The sequence below is a fragment of the Lactuca saligna genome, chromosome 5 (assembly GCF_052625555.1).
Source record: "Lactuca saligna cultivar CGN05327 chromosome 5, ASM5262555v1, whole genome shotgun sequence".
Classification (NCBI taxonomy): Eukaryota; Viridiplantae; Streptophyta; class Magnoliopsida; order Asterales; family Asteraceae; genus Lactuca; species Lactuca saligna.
Window position 1 is genome coordinate 196,287,471 of NC_136421.1, and position 25,238 is coordinate 196,312,708.

A 25,238-nucleotide genomic window follows, 5' to 3' on the forward strand; every position below is an offset into this window, starting at 1 on the left:
GACTCCTTAAGGGTTTCACCCTAAACCCTAATTGGATAATCTTCACTTAAGGCTATCCAAATCCATTCATAGATATCCTTATGGACTATTTTGAGCTATCCTAAAGCTCTTAGAAACCGTCCAAAGTCCATCCTAATGGATTTATAGTCCAAAGTCTAACTATCAAACAATTGACAGTTTATACCCTCTTATTTAATTAATCTCTTTAAGTCACCAAATTAATACCAATTAATTTATGACTTATATTAATCAAATAGCTAAATATTATTCCTTATAACATTTACTCTCTCTTAACAAATCATCCTTCAAGTTGCTATGGTGAAGGCAACCCAAAAGGACCATGCACCACCGAATATAGTTATAGCCTTAGACACTATTCCAACAGTTTTAACATGCTAAATATACCTGGTTTGGTTTCACTTGGTAAACATATCATTCTCCATAACATTTCTTTCTTTCATTATCGTTTTATGATCTCCGTTTACTTTCCTCAATTATCGTTTATTACTTCATCCAAGTGAACATTACTAAACCCTAAACCTAAACCTAAACCCTAAATTAAAACCCTAAACACTAAAGCTAAACCCTAAACCCTAAATCTAAACACTAAACCCTAAACCATAAACCCTAAACCCTAACCCTAAACCCTAAACCCTAAACCTTAACCCTAAACCATAAACCCTAAGCCCTAAACATAAAGCTAAACCCTAAACCCTAAACCCTATTCTGTCGATCTTGAATTTAAATCTTGAAGTATTAATCGTGAATCCATTAACCATAATCTTTATATAGTAAAACAATGTATTTTCAAGAGGTTTAGTAGCTAAGCTTAGGTGGGGCTGTAATGTATATTCCCTTTTCCCATATATATATATATATATATATATATATATATATATATATATATATATATATATATATATATATATATATATATATATATATATATATATATATATATATATCCTAGTTTATAACCCGTGGAGACCACGGTTATAAAATTTATTAAACTTTTATACAAAAAAAACTTAAAATTATTAATCAATTACTTTAAATAAATTATTTTAAATATATTAGTAATTAAGAGATTTTTTAGTTATATAGAACTATAATTATTGATTTAAATAAATATGTGAAATATATCATTTTATAATTTGTATTAATTTTAATTCTATTGTTATTAATTTAATTTAATTAGGGTGAAATTTTTAAATTTTGAAATTTGAAATAGAAAATCATTATGTTGACAAGTGACATGCATTAATTAGAAAGAATAATAGGATGACACATGGTAAAAATGAATAAAATATGCATTAATTAAGAAGTTAATAAGGTGATACATGTCAAATGGAAAATAAAATTATTCTTTTATTAGAACAGCGATATATATATATATATATATATATATATATATATATATATATATATATATATATATATATATATATATATATATATATGGAAAACAAAAAAAAAAACTTAAAAATCATAAAAATACCTATACATCACAAAACGTTGTTTTGATTTTACACATCAATAAATCGCAACTTTTTTGTAAAATTTTGCTGAAAAAAATAAAAAAATCATTTTTTTTAGAAAAAAATTATTATTTTTTTTCAAATAAAATTTCAGCAATTTTGTGTTAAAAGGTGCGATTTAAAAAAAAAAATAGTTTTGTGATTTCTAAGTATTCTTTAATGCATTTTTATGATTTTTAGAGTTATTTTTAGGGTTTTTTGTTTTCCATAGAATCTCGCTCTCTCTTTCTCTCTCTCTCTCTCTCTCTCTCTCTCTTTCTATCTCTCTCTCTCTCTCTCTCTCTATATATATATATATATATATATATATATATATATATATATATATATATATATATATATATATTAAGGTTGAGCGTGGTGCAGTTCGGTGTGGTTATTAGCCAAAATCTTACCACTAACTGCAAATGCGGTTAATCGAATTTCAAAACCGCTTGGTGTGGTAAATTTTGTGGTACGGTTAGACGGTTATTTTTGGGGTATGGTTTTGTTTTTTCCAGTGTTGCAATTATTAACTGTATGAATTTGATACGGTTATTTTGTGTGGTTTTTAACCACAGTTTAGAGCCCAAACGATTTTAAGAGTTCAAATATAATACTTGTAATGATAATAATAATAATAATAAAACCATAATTTATAAGACAATAACTTAAACCACAAACAACTAATATCTTAAAAACATCAAAGTAATTGTAATTTAGAATATATATCTTAAAATTGTATAATTTACCATTTTTCAAAGTTAAACATAACAAAAAAAAACTAATACTTTTATCTTCTAGTATTTTATCCATCAATCATCCATGAAAGTTGTCTTATTCTTAATATTTAATATATTAATAATTAAAGAAATTTGTATAAATATATGTGGTGCGATTCGTTTTTTTTTTTTTTTTGCGGTTTATGAAAACTAATAATAACAACCGCAAATTTGCGGTTGTTGAAAAACAAAAAACTCCACCATCGATTTTTATTACGGTTGCAGTTTATCGGTTGCGGTTTTTATGGTTTTATATATATATATATATATATATATATATATATATATATATATATATATATATATATATATATATATATATATATATATATATATATATATCTTTACTATCTTATAAAACAAATCCCACTATTTCTAAAAATAGATTGAATAAAATAATAATATTTTTTTAAGACGTCCAAATCATTAAGCTAATTGTACAACTAATTACTAATAAAATAATATTAAAATTTAAACAAACTCCTATAAATCTTCTCTCCCAAGGTTTTGATCAGATCTTTTTTCATCCAAATAAATACTCAACACCCTATAATTTGATCATTTCATCCAAATAAATACTCAACACCCTATTTGTCATCCGCCGCTTTGCGCGGGTAAACGGCTAGTATATATATATATATATATATATATATATATATATATATATGGAGAGTGAGTGAGATATTGTGACTCTTCTTCTTCGTTGGCTTGAACTTAGCACTTGTTGGTTAAATCTCTCTCTCTCTCTCTCTCTCTCTCTCTCTCTCTCTCTCTCTCTCTCTCTCTTCTCTCTCTCTCTCTCTCTCTCTCTCTCTCTCTCTCAAAGAGATTGGAAGTTAAGGTGTTTGAAGGTGGGGATAGATGGCCCAAATATTGTTACATGGAACACTTCACGCCACAATCTTTGAAGTAGACAATCTCAAGTCCAATTTGCTTGACAAGGTCTCTCTCTCTCTCTCATTTGGAAGTTTAATTGGTTCATGCATGTTCAAAGATATGATTTATTGCCGCATTAATTCCACTCATTCAGGATTTGTTAATCATATGCTGAAATCTTGATAAAACACAGTAAAGTGATCTATAATCTTTGAAAATTGTAGATGGTCAAGATTCAAGATTCACTAGGTTTTTGCCTTCTCTTTAACACGAAACACACCCATCTATAGTTATTCAGAACGTTGGGTTTTAATTAAGTAGTGTAATATTGAATTGGGATAGATTTATTTATGTTGTATTCTAATATGAATCAATCAAGTCATTGGTTTCTTGTTTCGCCTAACCTTGGTTAAAATATACTTGTGATTTTGATATAATTACTTAAATGGTCCTTTGGGTTTTACGAAAACCATAGTGTAGGTTCTTTTAGCCGAATTTTCTCACCAGGGCTCGAGCTAAAAGATTCCACCATGGTCCTCTGATAGGGTTAATTTTCCTTCGTCAATGGCAAAAGCATGCCCTCGACGTTAGTTTATAACTTTCCAAATTTACATTTGAAATCCTTCTACTATAATAATACATTATATTATTGTCTTTTTTATATTTTACTTTTATCAATATTTTATTATTTTTTTCATGAAATAATTTCATTAAGATATGTATTTTATTACTTAATATACTTAAAAACATTTCACTAATATCTTCAATTCACTACCGTTATTTTATATTATTGTAAATATATATCATAATAAGTAAATGATTTTAGGGATAATCTCATTTAAATCAACTAACATAAATCAACTTTTTGTTATTTTAATATCTAACGTCTAAGAAATTATGAAAAGATAAACAACTACAAAAGTTATTTTAACAATTTAACCAAATACTTTTTACGATTTGTCATTTAAATTTTATCTTTATTAGGACATCAATCTCTGTATTGGTTATTTTTACAATTTATTTTGTTTTAATTTTTTTATGAACCTTTTTTAGTTGTTAAACAAAATGGTTTTGGTATAATTTTATAACATTACTTTTACATCTTTTTTAAGAAATTTGTATTTTACAATTTTTTTCGAGTTTGATTTTTACAATATTTTCATATAAATATAAGAAAATGTAAAAAAAATGTTAACATTTACAAATTTAATTGAATATCTATGATTTAAAAAGTTGTTTTTGAAAGTAATAAAATGAAAAAAAAAAAAAAAAAAAAAAAAGGAAAAAAATGTGATTTGTGAAATGATGATGGATTTATAGCAAACCCCTTTATAATATTTAGTTTTATTGTTTTTAAATATATTGGAAACCGACTTCTTAAATAAATGCTATTTAAATTCATGTTATCATAAATCTTATTTTCTGCAACCTTTTTACATTATTATGTTTTTTTTTAATTTAGGATAATTGAATTTTAAAAAAAGGTTGTAAAAAACATTTTGTAAATATAAATATATTTAAATATATGTAAAACAAAGTTGTAAAATAAATAAAAATTATTTTTTTAAATAAATTTGTTAATAGAATAAGTAATAAAATATACATTCTAATGTAATAATTTTAAGTATGAACTAATATTTTTATTGATAAAAAGATAAAAGAGGAATAAAAGATGAAATAGGTTAGGAATATAATGTATTATAATAGTTGAAGGGCTTCAAAGGTAAATTTGGAAGTCATTAAACTAAAGTTGAAGGTACCGCAGACGGAGGAAAGTTAAACCTTTACTTGAAAATGACAACTAGTGGAGAGTAATCACTTTGAATTTTGATATGATATCAATATAAATGTTTTTGGTAAGTCTTTTGGATTTGATATTCTTGATTTCAATGTTAAAAACATTATGATCTCCTCCACTTTCATCCTTAAGATCGGTAAGTGTGGGCAACGCCCACACCACGATATTAGGAAAATAACAAAGAAAACACGTTATAACGTGTTATGGTGATAACGAGGAGTAACGTGTAGTTTCATAACACCTAATAACAGGGAAGGAGGGCGATGTTCACGTTTTATAACATGCAATAACACCCAATAAGGTTGTTGCTCATACCCACCTCTCTAAACAATATCATTAATATTAGCTTTTCATTTAAATGTATTTATTTGTATTATTAACAAAATTAATAGTAACAAGTTCAAAAAATAGTATTTTAATTTATATATTTTAAAATAATAATAATAATAACAATAATAATAATAATAATAATTTTGTTTGCAGAAAAATCATAATATTTTTTTTACAAAAAATCCTAATATTTTAGGTTAGTTTACGATCGATAAAACAGTCAATTCTAATAAATTATTGCTTGATATAAACATCTTAAAGATAAATAAACACATTTCAATCTACGAAATGCATTAGTTGATCATATATAAGAAACTTATTCCAACGCATAAATATATATTAGTTTTTTCAAATGTATGTTTAATATTTCTATAAAATGTATTTAATTTTTTTTTAAAGTGTGTTATAAATATAAATTTATTTATTTCTTATTTAAAAACAATTATTAATTAAAATTCACTATATACGAACAATTTTTTTGTTATGATTTTATGATAACATAATTTATAATATTATTGTAATAAAAATGTTAGAATATATATTTGTTGAAAGTTAATTAGTAGAATGATCTGTTTGACAATCTATATAAGATATAAAAATAAAATACACTATGAATATATATTTTTAGGGTAAATTTTAAGATAAAAAATAATATAGAATTAAAGATAGTATAAAATATTAATTATCTAATTTTTTACTACATAGAGAAAAAATAGAAACAAGCTAATGGGCTAAGTATGTTAATAATAAGATTAATATATAATTTAGTTTTATGAGTATAAAAATGAGAAATTTTAACAAATTAGGGTTATATATATATATATATATATATATATATATATATATATATATATATATATATATATATATATATATATATCACTATTCTAATAAATTAATATATTTATTCTCTCATTGACAAGTATCATATTATTAAAATTCATCATTATTATTATATGACACCTATCATCCCATTTATCAATCTATTAATTATCCATTTCAAGTTTCAAATTGTAAATTTACCACCCTATATACAATAAATTAATAATTTATTCATCATTTTAAATTTTAAATTTTAAATTTTTGCACTCTAATTATATTAAATAAATAACATTAGATTAAAAAATAAAATACAATTAATAGAGATTATAAGGTGATATAACTTCACGTATTTATTTAAATCAACTATTATAATTTTATATAATAAAAGATATATCTCTTAAGTAATAACTTATTTAAAACAATTGATTAGTAATTTTGATTTTTTAATATGAAAATTTAATTAACTTTATAACTGTGGTTCTCACGGATTATAAACTAGTATATTATTAAATATGTATATATGCTTCTAGATGACTCGTCAATAAGCATCATGTTTTATAAAAGACAATTAAGAGGTTTTATGTACTTCGCGATGGACGCGAGTGGTGCACATAACACTGCAATGTACAATTTCAAAAAAATAATAATAATAAATAAAATAAAATAAAATAAAAACAACAATAACATATAAACTATAATTCAAAACAAAATAGAATATGACAAAAAAAAAAGTTAAGGTATAAGTATTTATCTTTTTTCTCGTAACCAGTTCAACTCTATAAACTTTTCAATTTGAATATAATAAATCTAACTCTCTACTCCATATGCATTGATTATAAATGCAAAAAAATGGCAAAGCACATATATGCATATAGACATATACACACATCTACACATAACTTACATGTTCTTACTTTTACATAAAAAAGAATACTTACACATAAATGAAATATCATAATTCTCATAATGAATCTTTTATTTTTAAATTAGTATAAACACCATTTCCATAGAATTATAATCAAGGTGAAAGGATTTGCTATTAAACAATAATTCTTAATCATAGTATAAATCTTAATAGAATGTAAATCTCATATGTAATGTCAATTCATTTTGAAATCTATATATTCATCATATCATCGAACCGAACCATAGTATCATCAAATTACAGAAACATAAGTATTGTTTTGAAAATTAATATGTGATAATATAAATATTAGATATAAGCCACACCCTTGAAAATGGATGTCACAATCAATTTGACTCCTCTCGCTTCAATACACATGTCATTCCTGTTAAAAACATTAAGTAGCAATTATAAGCCTAGGACTTAATTACATTACTCAACCATTATTATATGCAATACACATAATATCACACAAACATCATGCAATAAATCATATATCACTTACATTCTATCACATAACATATGTTATCATACTGCTAACCAATGTGCAACTAGAACTTCCCTCCGAGAGGCTATAACCTAGAAGCATATATCATCTAATCACACTTCCCTCTGAGAGGTTCTTCGTGATCATACATACTGTCACGATACAACTAGAATTTCCATATGAGAGGCTATTTTATAGTTGTACCAATCATCCCAACCATAATTCCCTTTGAGAGGATGTCGGTGGCCATACATAACATAATTACATAGCCTATATGTTCGTGAGAACTCACCTAAAGTAGAAAAAGACATGATAAAACCACTGAAATGAATAAGATGGATTATGCATCTCCCCGAACACCTACATCCCAACAATAGTCTCTACTCCGCTCATAATTCAAGTATTAATTTATAATACTTATATTATACTTAACTGGTACTTTTATTATCGATACCATAATTAGTTTATGGGCCTATTCACACCTCTTAACCCTAACCCATGAAAGGTAGATATTAATAATTATTGTATATTTCCTTGCGTTTGCATAAATGTAATACACATGTTCTACTTAGTTCTCTATGAAACTCTAAAGATTTCACAAATTAGCGATAATAATTGTCCTTATATCTGTACCAATCAGGAAAAATGTTCATCAACACCCTAGAAGGGACGATAATCATTCCATTGAAATTTTTTGAGAGAATCAAGACCCTTCCATCTAAGCTCAACCCTTGAGTTTATGCATTTTGGATTTTTCTAGATTTAATTACACATTTTACAAAATGACAATGAAAACAACATTTTATAGACCAACCTTTAAAAAATGCCAGTTCCATCCAACTTAGGAATGGAATCATACAAAGCCTAATTTATGGAAGAAGCTACACATTATTACCTAAATTCAGTGAAAAACCTAATTAAAAATGGAGGTTCCTATATTTAGTTGTAATATTTACAAAAATGACTCAAGTGACTAGTGAAATTTATGGACCAACGTGTATTCAAAGTAAAAACTATATAGTTAAGCTTAGAGTTAGGTTAAGCCTTTAGTATAGGTGAAACTTGACATTCATATCTTTTAAGAGATATACTTATTTCACAATCTGGATTGTCTAATGATTTTATATGATTTTTTTCAAAGTTGGTGAACCATTTCAGAAGTTTTGCAAAACAATTAAGTTTAAGCCTACATTCCCCTTAACTCGTTAGCTCTTTAATAGATATGTTTAGAAACATCTAAAAAATATAAGAAAGTATGTTATTGTATCTAGCATTTTGTCTCACTAAAAATAGTACATTGATTTTCGGATGAATAAACCATAAAGCATAATTTTCCTGATGAAATATAAAGCATAAGGAGTAATAAGTTAGTTATATAAAAGAAACATAATTTGCTCAAATAACAATCTCACTCATGTTCTTTCTCGTTAACCGAGAGATAGCTTGGGTGCACTTGAGCTGAGATGAGCTGATATTGGCTTGCTTGAATCCATGGTTATTAAATTTTTGTAGAATCAGACCTAGATCGTGGTTGCCCAAGCTCTGAATACTTTGATTTCAATTTAGCTTACAAAAAGATAAGATCCTGGTCTAATTCATATATGCACGGTTAGTATGGGCACGCCTATGTTCATTTCATATAAAGTAAAACCAAATTTAGAACAAAAACATTTCAGTAATTTAAAAATAAATTGTATATGATAAGTTATAAAAATAAAACTTACAATACAAAAAATTCCAATGTACTTTCTGGATACGCAAGTAGTAAGAACCAATTCTCCTACGCACTATCATGATTAATGCATTGACATTACACCTAAGCATTCCTCCAAGTTTTTCTATAATCAAGAACAAACATGAATGAAAATGTAATACCATATAGATAGTAATGCATGCATTGATATCAACAATCTACTTTATTTTTACACATAATGACAACATACTTTAGAGTGTACACCGATAATAAAATGCATCTTATTAATTATTATGGACGTTACATCGTTATTTTCCATAAAAAAAAGGATTGTAAGGACTTTGTCAATATATTGTCTATATTGGTATAAACAATAAATATTCCCTTATTTATGTGAGTTTCACGATATTTAATATGAAATCTATAAAACTTTACTTCTTACCCATAAGAAGGGAATGTACTTGTATATTTTTACAAAAACAATTATGTTGCTATTATGGTAAAGAAATGTAAGTACATCGTCCTTATAATCATTAAAAGAATACACATATGGCGTTATATATATATATATATATATATATATATATATATATATATATATATATATATATATATATATATATATATATATATATATAAACCTACTTGGGATAATGAAATGCAAATGCTTTAGCTTTTTCATGGTTACTCTAAATACCCATCATCCCAAGATTGTAATTTGTATGAGTCGATGTACTCCCCTTCGCATACGTTTCCATCATTTTTCTTTTGTCCCTGAAACAATACTAAGAAATAATTAGATTATGTACCAAAAAAAGATGAACAAAAAGTAATACTTACCTTCCATTCTTTTTGAATATACAATGATATAATTGGATATTCTTTTCAAAGTACAGTGCCTTAAGGAAAAAAGTGAATAAAATAGAAAAAAAAAGTAAGAGAAATAAAAAAATTAGGGCAATACTCGACTATTTGTTTCTTTTGTTTTAGAATAATTATATGGGATAATATATGCATCATATAGAGAAAACACTTAATCTATAATGGTTAAATATATGTTGTATTTTGGGTGAAACAACAATTAAAGTTCATGTATTTTTAAATATATTATTTGTTATTCATTGTATCTATGTTGAATTTGAAATCAAAAGCTTTAAATTGTTATAAGAAAAAAAATCATCACCAAGCTTACTTTTACTCCTGTCAGTAAGAGAAGATTGTGGGAAGCAACATAAATAGCATCAACATTCTCTGAACTCTTTTCCGCAAAATAGATGACTTTAATAACATAGACTATGATGAAATTTCAAAACTTAAATTAGACTTGTTACACATCAATATGTAACTAATACCACATGTAGCCTTGAAACTCACCAAAATGATGACTTTTGCATACTCATTACAAGGAAACATTATTACTTATAGCACCTGCATTTTATATGATCCAAGTATGTAAGTAAATAACATAACAAAATGTAGTAGCATAATTATAATAAACTAAATAATTTACAAAAAAAGTTAAACCAACCCCTACAATATAGTAGATGTGTGGTTTGTATTCAAAATGCAATTAACTTCAGCGTGGCAAACATTATGGCAAAAGATACCACAAAAGAAGAATTAACATAAACAATGATGGATGAAAGTAATGCAATAAAATTGTAGTGTCTAACTTGTGAGAATGTAATGTAATAAGCAATTCTTACAAATACTTTGTCCCCAAAGGATGTGTATTCTTGGATTTATGAAACGAAAAGAAGATTAAATTCCATTTAAATATAATGGAGCTTAATGAAACAATTCGAAAAATACCAACTTTTGACCATGAAAGTTTTCATCAGAACAACCACATCAAAATCCATTATAGCCGATACATGTTTATAGTTCAACAATGTACATGCTAAGAAAAGATTAAGCACATATAGCAAATTCAAAAGCTATTAAACCATCTAAAGATAATTGCATTCCTCCATAAATTATTACCAAGTATTATACCATCTTGACCCACCAAGTATGCTCAAATATATAATGAAAAATAATTCAAAATTAGCAAATTTAAAACCCTAACAATGCCCCCAAAAAAAATAACTAAAGTGCAAATATTTTTAAATGGAAACACAGTAGTAGTAAAGTAACATTATTAGGAACAACAAATAAATAGGAAATGTATAGGGATAAAAATTTTAAAGTATCAAAATCATTATCATTTGAAGAGACATCCAAGAATTCATTTTGGGGGAAACGAAACTCTTATCTTCAATAATGAGAAGTTGTAGAAAAGAAGTTAGAACAATAAACACCATTATATTGAGACCTACAACAAATACCTAAATCAATACAACCTCACACACAAACAATTTGAATATGGATGGTGATATCTTGGGGAAAAACTGGAAATAAATTTCTTATGATCGAATTGAAGGATATGTTTAAGAGAGTAAGAGAAAGAAAGAGAGGGAGGAGTGGGGGGGGGAGAGAGAGAGAGAGAGAGAGAGAGAGAGAAAGAAAGAGAAGGACTTCATACTAAGATTCTTAATTGACTTCCTCAACCTAACCATAACCAAGTCGCTTCTTAATAGCTTCCTAAACTTCTTCCTCTTCGCATACATTTAATCGGTGGCACCTAAATCTCTAAACAACCTTACGAAAGTGTTTTTCGTCATATATACATTTAAAAAAACATAAAACAATTCATAGATTTCATAAAAACTATAAACAAATTTTTTACCAAATTTAAATACATACATGAAAAATCAAGTAGAAAAAAAATTATTAGATTGATATTTGAGGTAAAATAGATAAACCATGGAGAAAAAAATACAAACAAGGTTAAATTAGATAAATGAAGAAGGAAAAATACAATTTCAACCAAGTAATTACTAATGAGTTTGGTTATTTGGATAAACTTTTAGATATTGTAGATTATACTATGAATATCACAGTTGTAAAAATCTCGACTAGATCCTGATTAATCCCTAGACGCCACTCGACTGACTAGAGGACGCCTAATTAATAATAAAAATTATTTGAGATATGATTGGTGTTGTATTAATATGATTAACCTATCTTTTATTTATATATTTATTTATTTATTTTTTATATTAGTGGTATTTACGAACTTTGATATGATATTAGTCAAAAAAATTTTTTTTTTTAAATTCAAAACAATCTCAATTAATGGTTCCCGACTAATCTCCGCCTAGCCACTTAATCCCTTAACCCTAGTCCACCGACTAGCTAATTCGCACATTTTTTACAACATTGATATATATATATATATATATATATATATATATATATATATATATATATATATATATATATATATATATATATAGAAAATAAAAAAGGTTGAAAATGAGGAATCATTCTCAGCAATCATTTATTTTTGCCAAAAAATGCTCCGACGTATCGGCCCGATAAAGAATGAATAATAATCATATATGAATATAAATATAAGTGTATTTACCATTTTTGTATTTAAAAAAAAAGAAAATAAATACAACTATCCATACCCTAACTCACCCCTCTCTTTCGGGTTTTCCCTTATACCTTGTCTAAAAACCAGCACAACCAGAACCATCGTCTACCACCACCAACTACCATCGGAAACTATAGTCCATCACCACCAAAAAGCACTAGGAAGCATAACTTTTGTCCCTCCCCCTCCCCCTCTCTCACACAGACCTTTTCGGTTCTCTCTATTTCATATCCTCTCTCTAAGCTATGTTGCCTCCCTCTCTTTTATATCCTCTTTCATAAATCCAACACCACCACCTATCACCGCAACACCTCCTGAATCTTGTAATAAAAACTAAACCCCCGAAGTGAAAATCATACATGAAATTAAGGGATAATGATTTGAAAGGGTAACGAACTTTCGATTTTTGTCACATTTAGTCACTAAACTTTTTTTCGTTATCTATTTGCCATTGAACTATTGAAACTGTTCACATTTTACCCTTATGACCGGCTGTTACCGGTCATAAGGGTAAAATGTGAACAGTTTTAATAGTTTAGTGGCAAATAGATAATGAAAAAAAGTTTAGTGACTAAATGTGAACAAAATCGAAAGTTCGTTTCCCTCTAAAAAGTTCAATGACTAAATGTGAACAAACTTCCTATTGTATTATGTTTTAGCAAAATTATTTATTTTTGTTTAATTGTAGCAACATTTGTTGATGAAGAAATCTATGAAATAAAAAAACAAAATGTAACATCCGGATTTCCAGGTATCATCATTTAAGTATTTTTCTTTTGAGTTAAGAAGAGAGACTCGACGAGTTGACGCCTCAACTCGTCGAGTAAGGTCACAAATGATGACTTGGATTAATGAATGGACTCGACAAGTCGGTGAGGCGACTCGACGAGTCCGCACTGTTGGCAGAAACCCTAAATCTTTGAGCTCGAGCCATATTTAAAGGCACTTATGGCCTTCAATTGCGACTACATTTCCCATAAGTGAGAACCCTAGCGAGTTTGAGTGTGTAGAGTGAGAGGAAGAGCTATCTTGAGCTTTTTGGTGTGATAGATCTGGACCCTTCTAGGTTCAGAGAGCCGAGAATATGAAGCTTTAGTAGAGCAAACCTTGGGGTTCAAAGTTTGGAAGCATTTATGATATATATAGTTACTTTCATCTTACACATAGATATGAAGTATTTTATATAAATTACGTGCTATGTGTGCATATTATTTAAATACTTGTTGTCTATGCTGGATGAAAGATTTTATACATGTTTTAAAAGATTTAAACGGTATATTTATTTTATATCTACAAATATGTTGCGGATGAAACATGGGTAGATGAAATAGTTGGTGTGTGATGAAATAAAATGATGAGAGATAGGTGATGATAGAAAGGTGGTGATAATTAGGTAAATAGATGATGATGAATATGTGATGTAGGATGACAGGAGATACCATAACCTTAACCAGCAATGTGGCGATGTAGTCATCTACCAGAGTATAGATGGCGACCACGGACTATTCTAGACAACCAAGTGGAAACACCAGCAGACCCATAACTTGTAGGTGATGAATTATGAGTTCAGGCGATATTGTAACTACGTATTCATGTGATGATACTCTAACCCCTTACTATGAATTACGAGTTCAGACGATGTTGTAACTACATATTCATGGGATGTCACAAATTTCGCATGTCAAACCAATGGTCATAATTCACATCAGTGAGAATGGTTCATTTTTTTGTAAAACCAAAATCAGATTGTAAATTTTGATTTTTTAATTTTGGAAAATGTCAAACCATTGGTTTTTTATTTCGGTTTTGGTTTTTTATTTTTTTTTTAAATATATTTTCAGGGTTTTGTTTTTGTTTTTGTTTTGATTTTTTTTGTTTGTTTTTTTTATTTCATAGATTTCTTCATCAACAAATATTGCTACAATTTAACAAAAATAAATAATTTGCTAAAACATAATACAAGAGGAGGTTTGTTCACATTTATTCATTGAACTTTTTGGAGGGAAATGAATTTTCGATTTTGTTCAGATTTAGTCACTAAACTTTTTTTCGTTATCTATTTGCCATTAAACTATTGAAATTGTTCACATTTTACCCTTATGATCGACAACAGCCGGTCAAAAGGGTAAAATGTGAACAGTTTCAATAGTTCAATGGCAAATAGATAACGAAAAAAAGTTTAGTGACTAAATGTGACAAAAATCGAAAGTTCGTTACCTTTTCAAATCATTATCCCTGAAATTAACGTTGTAGCTCAATCTGAAAGCTCTATTGGTTGTTCTAAACCCTAGAGATGACAATCGTAGATCTGAGACCTTAGGTGGTGGTGGCTTTCACGATCAGGCAGGCAGAGAAGTTCCCGATCGTGCCTTTCAGGATCCATGCCCTTTAATGATGCAATTGATAATCTTAAACTGTTAGTTCGAAACCCTGACTGTTTGAAACCCTCATGGACAGAGATCTTAAATATAATACGAATGAGTATTCAGATCGAAGAATAGGGAAGATGAGAGATATTGAGTATTCAGACTAGATAATTAGTTTGAAAAAAAGGAAGTGGTTTTAAATACCCCCATCGGTGGTTGTGGGCGGTGCTCCAACGATAGCGGTAGGTAATGTTCCGACGATAGAGGTATGATGGTTGTGGAAAGGCAGTGGTCCAGTTAGTGAGCTTTTTGTTAGCTAAACAATGAAAAATATGGATAATGGTATGTTAGGTTGGAGTGGTAGGGATAACTTGGGGTTTGAATTTATTTTTTCTATTTTTGTAAATACAAAATAAATTATAATTAAATTAAAAAGAAAACAATGAGGGTAATATAGTCATTTATATATGGTAAATGATTAAACATGTAAATTTAAATAAATGAGGGATAAAGCTTGCACCTTTTTACGATATAAGGGACAGTTCGAATTAATTTTTGAAATAGAGACTAAACGTACGTTTTGTCACCTGTATGAGAGATGCTTTGTGTAATTTATATATATATATATATATATATATATATATATATATATATATATATATATATATATATATATATATATATATATATATATATATAATCATTCTTTTAAGCTTTTAATATGATTAAAGATAAATCATTTACCATTTTTTATATTGATTTGAAACCAACACGGTATTCAACTTCCTTATAAATTAATAAACATGATTAGAGTTTTTCCTTTACTACTGAAAATTAGATACAATGTTGATAAAGTATGTAATCAAAATCACGTTTAAATTAACTATAATAGAACATAATAAACATAAACAAGAAAAAGTATTAAATTATTTTTTTTACATTATGTGCAGAAGTTAAAAAACACAAAAAATATTAAATTAATATGATAAAATATAAATAGTTTTAACTTTAACAGCAGGATTATATATATATATATATATATATATATATATATATATATATATATATATATATATATATATATATATATATATTACGTATAATATATAAAGTTTTATACTGTTTTGATAAAATTATATAATGATTTAAACTATATTATGATATAAAATCAGGTAACTGTAAATTCTTTAATAACGTTTAAGTGTGCTATATATGTATAAGTGACTATAGTTACATATAATTTTTTTATAAGTGTTATTTTTTAATATTCATATTTAAATTGTATTATTAGTTAAAGAGAATTTTGGTTTTTTTTTTATCCATAAATAATATATATGGTTAATAAAGTCATTGCCATTAAAAATCTAAAAACTTAAAATATATAATTAATGGATAGTTAATGGTACAATTCCAAAATAAAGTATTTTATATAAGATTGACAATCGAGCTTTATAAATTGTTCGATTAAACTAAATTTAAATTTTATTTGATTTTTTAATTCGTCTTCATTCGAGTTTTATTTTGGATGAATAAAATTGAGTATTTTGGGTGAACATAGTTGGTCGTTTTTTTTATTATTCAACTTTTTAAACCAAAATGATAATATATTACAATTTTTAAAAAGAAAAATAGTATAATGCATTCAAATTTTATCAAATAACATCATCTGTTATTTAAAGTGTTAAAAATCATCAAATATTTTGTTCTCTAAAATACGTAGACATTATTTTAACTTTTATCCAATGTTTTAAAACCCGGGTTGACTCGGCCGGTTCAACTAGTTGGACCGTGATCCGGGGTAGAAGGCGGGTCAATTAAGAATGGTTTTTTTGTAAAAATACGGACCGGATCGAACCGGCCGGTTTTCCCCTGAACCGTGGTTCGACCGCTTATGTTGAACCGGTTAAAATCGGGTTAACTCGTTTTAATAGAGTTTGGATAGTTGGATACAAGTAGAAAATACTAAAACAACGAGTTATTTGAGGTTTCTTTAATGTTTTTCAATATTTAAACTTTGTGTACATCAAATTATTGGTTTTATATGTTTGTACATTATGCAGGAAAGTAAGAATTTATAAAAATAGAAAAAGACCATAAACCGGATTGACCCAACGGTTCAACCGGTTGAACCGGTTGACCTGTGAACCGATCGTCATACCGGATCAACTAAAACCTGGGTTTTAAAATATTGCTTTTATCTAAGATATTGTATTTTCAAATTAAGTAAATGACATCATATCATATACATAATGGTTACAATGAAGTTAAACAAAATACATAATTCTGTGTGATTACAAAATCCATCAAAATATATAAAAAAAATCTTCTACAATTGTCCTATTCTTTCTATAAACTAATATATATCTTTTTCTTAAGTATGTAGATGAAATATAATAACAAATTCATGAGGTGGTAGTCTATTTCTATATATCCATCCAAATGATTTTTTACACATGGTTAATTATGCATGAATGTTTCTTAGGTAAAAAAAAAAAAAAAAAAAAAAAAAAAAAAGACATGATCATTCTACATTTTTATGAAGATATGATTAAGAAATTTAAAAAATATTATTGACAAATATATATATATATATATATATATATATATATATATATATATATATATATATATATATATATATATAGAGAGAGAGAGAGAGAGAGAGAGAGAGAGAGGTGGGTTCAATTGAGAAAACAAAAAAGGTTGAGAATGAGGGAATCATCCTCAGCCACTCATTTAATTAGCCTCTAAACATAAAGGACACGGTAACAAACTTGTAAATATGATATAATAGCTTTCAATCACAAATACGAACAGTTGACATTCATTCGTTTTTTGCTCTTTCAATCCAACCTTCAATTATGTTTGAATACGAACTTATCTTCAACATCTACGATTAATTATACTCTCAGGATTATTAGAACAACATCACCGATAATCAACAAAAAATTCAATTCGTATCATTCATTCATTATCATCGTTCATCAAATAAAACATTAAAATTAAGGATATCAAAAGATCAAATCATTTTTTGTTTGAAATTTTCATATATTTCTCTACCAATCTACTATTTTGTAAGATATAAATAATCAAAGTATCATATTTATCACATTTTTAAAAAAGTTAACTTGTATGCACTACAACTGTTTGATGAAATGCATAAACTAAATTACCACGTTATATTCACATATGAATATGTTTTCTCACCTGAATCAATATGTGATTATTGAAACACAAAACAAATATACAAGTCTGTATGTTATTCATATGTAAATAACATATAAAAATTATATATATTTCTGAAAACACATTGTAATATTCATATATGAATATACCAACTATTATTCATAAGTGAATATGATCTAATATTCACAAGTGAATATACTATGTACTATTCTCATATGATATACCATGTAATACTATATAATTTCACATATGAAAATATCATATAATATTCATAAGTGAATATATCATCTAACATTCACAAGTGAATATACTATGTAATATTCACAAGTGAATGCATCGTTTAATATTTAAATATAAATATATTATGTTTAGTATATGTTATATTCATATATGAATGATACTTAAATTGTAAAAAAAAAAAGAAGTTAATCATAGTTTTTATTCATAAATGAATAACGAATGTACTGTAATAAAAATCATATTCATTTTTATTGATTTATGAATAACGATAGCTGAAAATATAAAAAAAAAATTATTTTATCTTAAAACTATATCAATATGTATGTCTATTTGTAGAGAATAAAAAATCATGAATTTTGGTATATTTAAAATCATTTTTCGATAAAAATAGCTTCTTAAAAATTAAAAAAAAAACAAAAAAACTACGTTTTTGTATATATTAAGATAATGCTTAGCATAGTTTAAGGAAACATGTTTTATTGGAAAACACATGTGCATTTCTTTCCTATTTCCGCCGGTACGTTGGAAGCTTTTGTGGCAAAAATAAATGATTGGTTGAGAATGATTCACCCATTCTCAACTTTTTTTTTTCTTAATTGAACCTTCCTATATATATATATATATATATATATATATATATATATATATATATATATATATATATATATATATATATATATATATATATATATATATATATATATATATATGTTTTGTCTATTATGCCAACGGAAAAAATCTATTTTCTAAAATTTGTATTTTCGTGATTGTGAATTTCTTATAGCTAATTAAAAACCACCATATAATCATATAAAAAGCACATAATTGTGTGATATTTTGCAAAAATAAATGATGTAATTCAATCTAATACATCTTATTTTTAAGTTTATCTTAAGTTGATCACTCAAGGAAATTGCCAATATGCACATGGGTTATTTCATTGGTAAACCGATAAATGGTCATCTTAAGAAACAAAATTTGTTTCTATCTTTTACCGTTTGTTCTAGGGAGATTTTTGTTAAAGCTCCATGCATGATGAGGTGTTTCATCATACGAAAGTATGGGACCATATATTCTTGCCTCCAAAACTACAGCTAGCAAAGACTTGTAGTATTAGCTGCTTTAGCTTTTCCATTTGTTTCAATGTAATTCATATCTCACTTATCATGTGTCAGTTTTGGTGTTCGATCTTTTGTGTTTTTAAAATGAAATCACCATAATATTTTCCTCAACCACATCCGTAAATATAGGCCTGTCAAATCGGGCTGTCGTGTCGTGTTTTTGTCTGACACGACACGACACGACAAGGTTTTTTGTAACACGAACACGACACGACACGATGTCGTGTTTTTTTTCACTAACACGAAAACGAACCAATTAAAAAACGACAACACGACACGACACGACAAAGATAATATTACATAACTATTATTTTATTTTATTCATATTTAATCATATATAACACGATAAAAACGACAAACATGAAAACACGACAAATACATGCTCAATCGTGTCAATTTCGTGTGGATTTGCAAAAACGAACACGACATGACACGACATCGTGTTTTTTAAACTTGACACGAAAACGAATTCGAATTATGATTTCGTCCCGATTTCGTTTCGTATCGTGTATTTTTGTCGTGTCGTGTCATAAATTGACACCCTTACGTAAATATATCCACATCTACGACTATATCCATGGCCTTCATGACAATCGCGAACACGAGCACGGTTATTAGAATTATGAGCTATCATATTCTTTTTTGAGAGTAAAGTTTGAGCCATTTAGACGGACTTCATGGTTTTTCATCAAAAAGTCCTTGTTTATATCCGGCACAAACATGAAATTATTTCATAATTTTTCTTAAAATCTTTTGACGATCTTGTTTCATGGTTTTTCTTCTTTGATTGTATTACCAATGCCATGAGCATCTAGGTATAATTCCACATCCAATACCCATGAAAATAATTCTTTCCGTTGATATCAAAAACCAAAAATTCAAGTTTCGCATCATTTATTATGAAGGAAGATTAGAACAACACATGACGAACCCGTAATATATATATTTTTTTCTCATAAACACAACTTATGAACACTTTGGTACATAAGTCATCTTTACATATTCTATTTTCACGTTTGCAAGGTTGGTTCTAAGGATTGAAATATCCTGTACAAGGCGGAAAAAAATGTCATTAAGCCTTAACATGTAATGAATTAAATTACACAAATTATTTCTTTTAAAACAATGATAAACTTTATTGCAATATACATAACAAAATCATAGTATTTTAATGAGTACCAACTAGCTGTGTCGGATCAGATATTTTATACTACAATTTCACTAAAAATATAAATATTTTAATAAAACAAAGATGTTAAATGTTAGTTTGATCATTAGTAAAATGTGATAGAAATCTAATGTCATTCTTCAACTGTTTAAAGACTCTCCCTGTAAGCAAAAAAAAAAATGATTTATTAATTTAATAAAATATTATATGAATGAATCTTGCAATCTTGTTCATAGTGGATGAAAAAAACAATTACAGTTAGAAAAAAAAAGACTAGAATTTAGAAGAAATACTTAAAGGAAGTTTAGGCAAAATAAAAAAGCTTGAATGACAATGAAGGGATTAGAAGAAATACTCAAAGGAAGTTTAGGCAAAATAAAAAAGCTTGAATGACAGAAGGGATTTGAACATGGAGTTATCGTTGTGTGATGCAACACTAACCCTCTACTTTAAACATCTTCACATCTTACTTTAACTTATTGCAGCAGTCCGTAGATGTTAAAAAACAAACAAACTTTTTATTACATGTTGCAGTCGTTTGATCCTCATCTTCTACTACAGAGAGTTGCAAAGGTAGTTCGCAGACTTCAAACATCTTCTCTTCGAAAAAACAAACGACACCTAAGTTAGATAGAGATAACAGGGAGAATGTTTTATTATTCATTTTTTTAACCGGCAAATATAAGTGTATAATTTACTCTTCAACTAACACCTAATTCCAATTAGATCCACGATGGGACTTGAACCCTCGACCTCAAAGAAAAAATGACATCACCTGATACCACTGAGCTGTAAGCCCTTTGGTAGAAATAAGAAACATGAAGGGATAGGAGTAAGGCCGATGAAATAACTCTACCATTAATTTGGAAAACTCAATCATGAAGGGATATGCGTAAGGCCGATGAAATAACTCTAGCATCAATTTGGAAAACTCAAAGGTTGTGGGAGTTAAAGAGATGGATTGACATTAGAATAAAGTATATTGATAAGAGTTAACCATTTTTTTAAAAAATTAGACTAATTACTAATTGGGACATTAATCCTCTTGTTCTTTAGTTTTTCTGGAATAATGCAGTTGAAAAGAAAATAAATAAGGTTCAAAAACTTAAAACTTGATATTTTACATATTACTCAAATTAGAGATAAATAAATGAAAAAATATAGTTGTGACTGGTAGGAAATTTTAATTTTATTCGTTATACAATAAAAGAAAAAAATGAAACAAAAACATATGTTGATAATTTCAGAAACTTTCAAATTCTGGGCCTTTTTTGGATTTTGAGTCGATGTATTCCCAAATCCAAAATCAACGAAACATGTTTGTTCTATACGTTTGACGGTTTTGGTCTCAGGACGTTAGTCTTCTTTGGATAAAAAGTTGTCCATAAAAAGCCTCAACTATTAAAAAAAAAAACATACAATATCTATAAAACTATATTTTCTATCTTTTACTTATCAAATAATTAGCAACATTTGTTTTTGATTGTTTTTGCTTTTGATAGATCGTAGGTGGACTACAAAGTGTGGCTGGGTTAAACAACAATGAGGGGAGCCTTTACGCAACGGTTGACCTAGAAAAAGCAAGAGTAGGTCGAACCCGGATGTTGGAACACGACTCAAACCCACGATGGTACGAGTCATTCCACATCTACTGTTCCCACATGGCTTCCAATGTCATCTTTACAGTCAAAGAAGATGACCCAATAAGCGCAACTTTAATTGGCCGTGCCTACATTCCAGTTATCAAAGTCCTTAAAGAAGACCTAATTGATGAATGGCTCGAAATTTTGGATGAGGATGGCAAACCGATCAGCGGGAATTCAAAAATCCACGTCAAGGTACAATTCTTTGCAGTCGAACGGGAATACCAATGGTGTCGAGGGATACAAAGCGTAAAATTCCCTGGGGTACCCTTTACATTCTTTCCACAAAGAAACGGATGTAGGGTTACACTTTATCAAGACGCGCACTTACCTGATAGTTTCACACCAGAAATACCGTTAAGCGGAGACAAGTACTACGAACCACACCGATGTTGGGAGGACATTTTTGATGCGATTACGAATGCGAAACACTTGATTTATATAGCGGGGTGGTCCGTTTACACGGAAATCACTTTAATTAGGGATTTAAGAAGGCCGAGGCCCAATGGGGATATGACACTTGGTGAATTGCTAAAGAAAAAGGCAAGTGAGGGTGTTCGGGTGTTGATGCTTGTTTGGGATGACCGAACTTCGGAAGGGCTGATTGAAAATGGGATCATGGCAACCCACGATGAGGACACAGGGAAATACTTTAGTGACTCGGAAGTAAATTGTGTATTGTGTCCTCGTAACCCTGATGATGGACATAGTCTTGTCGAAAACATCGAGATTTCCTTGATTTTCACTCATCATCAAAAGATTGTGGTTGTCGACGCTCCATTGCCTAATAACCTTGAGAAGAGGCGCATAGTGAGCTTTATAGGTGGAATCGATCTCTGCGATGGACGGTATGATACACCATACCATTCCCTTTTCCGAACACTTGATTCCGCCCACCATGATGATTTCCACCAACCTAATTTCCCTAATTCATCAGTGGAGAAAGGTGGACCTCGGGAACCCTGGCATGACATCCATTGCAAGCTTGAAGGTCCAGTCGCGTGGGATGTGTTATTTAATTTTGAGCAGCGGTGGCTCAAGCAAGGAGAAGAGGATTTACTGAACGATGTAAGGGATCTTAGTCAAGTCATAATCCCTCCGTCGCCTGTCGTGTTACCAGATGACCAGGAGAGATGGAACGTTCAGGTGTTCCGGTCGATTGATGGTGGTGCTGCCTTTGGGTTCCCTGATAAACCCGAGGATGCTGCACGTGTTGGGTTGATAAGCGGAAAAGATAGCATTATTGACAGGAGCATTCAAGACGCGTACATCAACGCCATCCGCCGAGCAAAAAACTTCATCTACATGGAAAACCAGTACTTTCTAGGAAGCTCATTCGACTGGAACTCAAAGGACATTAAAGATGAAGACATCAACGCCTTACATCTAATCCCGAAAGAACTGACACGTAAAATCGTGAGCAAAATCGAAGCTGGAGAGGACTTCCGGGTGTACGTCGTCGTGCCAATGTGGCCGGAGGGTGAGCCAGAGAGTGCATCGGTACAAGCCATACTAGACTGGCAAAGAAGAACGATGCAGTTGATGTATAGTGATATCGTTCTGGCTCTGAAAGTGAAACGCATCGTGGCAAACCCTAGGGATTATTTGACATTCTTTTGTCTCGGCAATCGGGAAATCAAGAAACCTGACGAGTATATACCGTCGGAGAAGCCTGACAAGGGTAGTAATTACCAGCGAGCACAAGATGCACGGCGGTACATGATCTACGTACATGCGAAGATGATGATCGGTAAGTGATACTAATTAATCTTCTCACTCATACTCTTTTTAATTTGACTGATTAATGCGAGAAATATTGGTGATTTTGCAGTTGATGACGAGTACATAATCCTCGGATCAGCGAATATCAACCAGAGATCGCTGGACGGAGCTCGAGATACTGAGATAGCAATGGGGGCGTTTCAGCCGTGTCATCTATCAAAAACACAGCCGGCGAGGGGTCAGATTCATGGGTTCAGGATGTCGTTGTGGTACGAGCATATGGGGCTTCTTGACGACGCTTTTTCATATCCGGAGCGCTTGGATTGCATCCGAAAGGTGAACCAGATATCGGTGAAGTACTGGGATCTTTTTTGTTCTGAGACGTTCGACCATGATCTGCCGGGGCACCTACTGAGTTACCCTATCCGAGTTACGGACGAGGGAGAGGTGACGGAGCTGCCGGGGTCTGAGAACTTCCCGGACACGAATGCTAGGGTTCTGGGTACCTATGTGAGTTACTTGCCTCCGATTCTAACTACTTGAGAAAAATAGGGTATCGGATCGGGGTGTTGTTGTGAATGGTGTGCATAAAAAGACTAAAATATCCTTTCCTTAAACGAACTAAAATACCCTTTCCTCAAACATAGAAAGTGCGACGATTGTCATGTCACATGTGTCTATTCATGTTTATGGTTTGTTTTTCCATGTGTCTATTCCTATTTGTGGTTTGTTTTTCTTTGTAATGTTTTAAGTTATTACGAGTGTGATGACTTCCAATTATTGTTTTATGTAATATGTATGTTTGAAATTGAAATAAAACAATTTATGAATATGTGTTTGAGTTTAAGTGTGCTTCCTTAATTATTATTTTTTTTAAATATTCTAGTTTCTTTAAAATTTTACTATATTTTAAAATTTTACTATATTTTAAAAAAATATACTTTTTTTTAAAAAAAGTTTGAGTTTAAGTGTTCTTCCTTAATTATTTTATTAAAATATTCTAGTTTCTTTAAAATTTTACTAACTTATAAAAATTTAGTGTATTTAAAAAAAATTGCAGCTTCTTAATTTATTTTTTCATTTTTTTTAAAATTCACATTTT

At 28.7% G+C, this 25,238-nt stretch overlaps 1 protein-coding gene across 1 annotated transcript; it reads left to right on the forward strand.

The window, feature by feature from the left end:
* Positions 1-2,981: 2,981 nt before the first annotated feature.
* Positions 2,982-24,968, forward strand: LOC144998332 (phospholipase D alpha 1-like). The gene is made up of 3 exons (XM_078958124.1): positions 2,982-3,241; positions 22,274-24,164; positions 24,246-24,968. The coding sequence occupies exons 1-3, from the start codon at positions 3,161-3,163 to the stop codon at positions 24,677-24,679; spliced, it is 2,406 nt and encodes an 801-aa protein (XP_078814250.1). The 5' UTR covers positions 2,982-3,160; the 3' UTR covers positions 24,680-24,968.
* Positions 24,969-25,238: the final 270 nt, after the last annotated feature.

Coding starts and splice junctions, on each gene's coding strand:
- LOC144998332 (XM_078958124.1), top strand. CDS start 3,161: ATGGCCCAAATATTGTTACATGGAACACTTCACGCCACAATCTTTGAA. Junction 3,242..22,273: donor AGTCCAATTTGCTTGACAAG/GTCTCTCTCTCT, acceptor TGCTTTTGATAG/ATCGTAGGTGGACTACAAAG. Junction 24,165..24,245: donor ACATGCGAAGATGATGATCG/GTAAGTGATACT, acceptor GTGATTTTGCAG/TTGATGACGAGTACATAATC.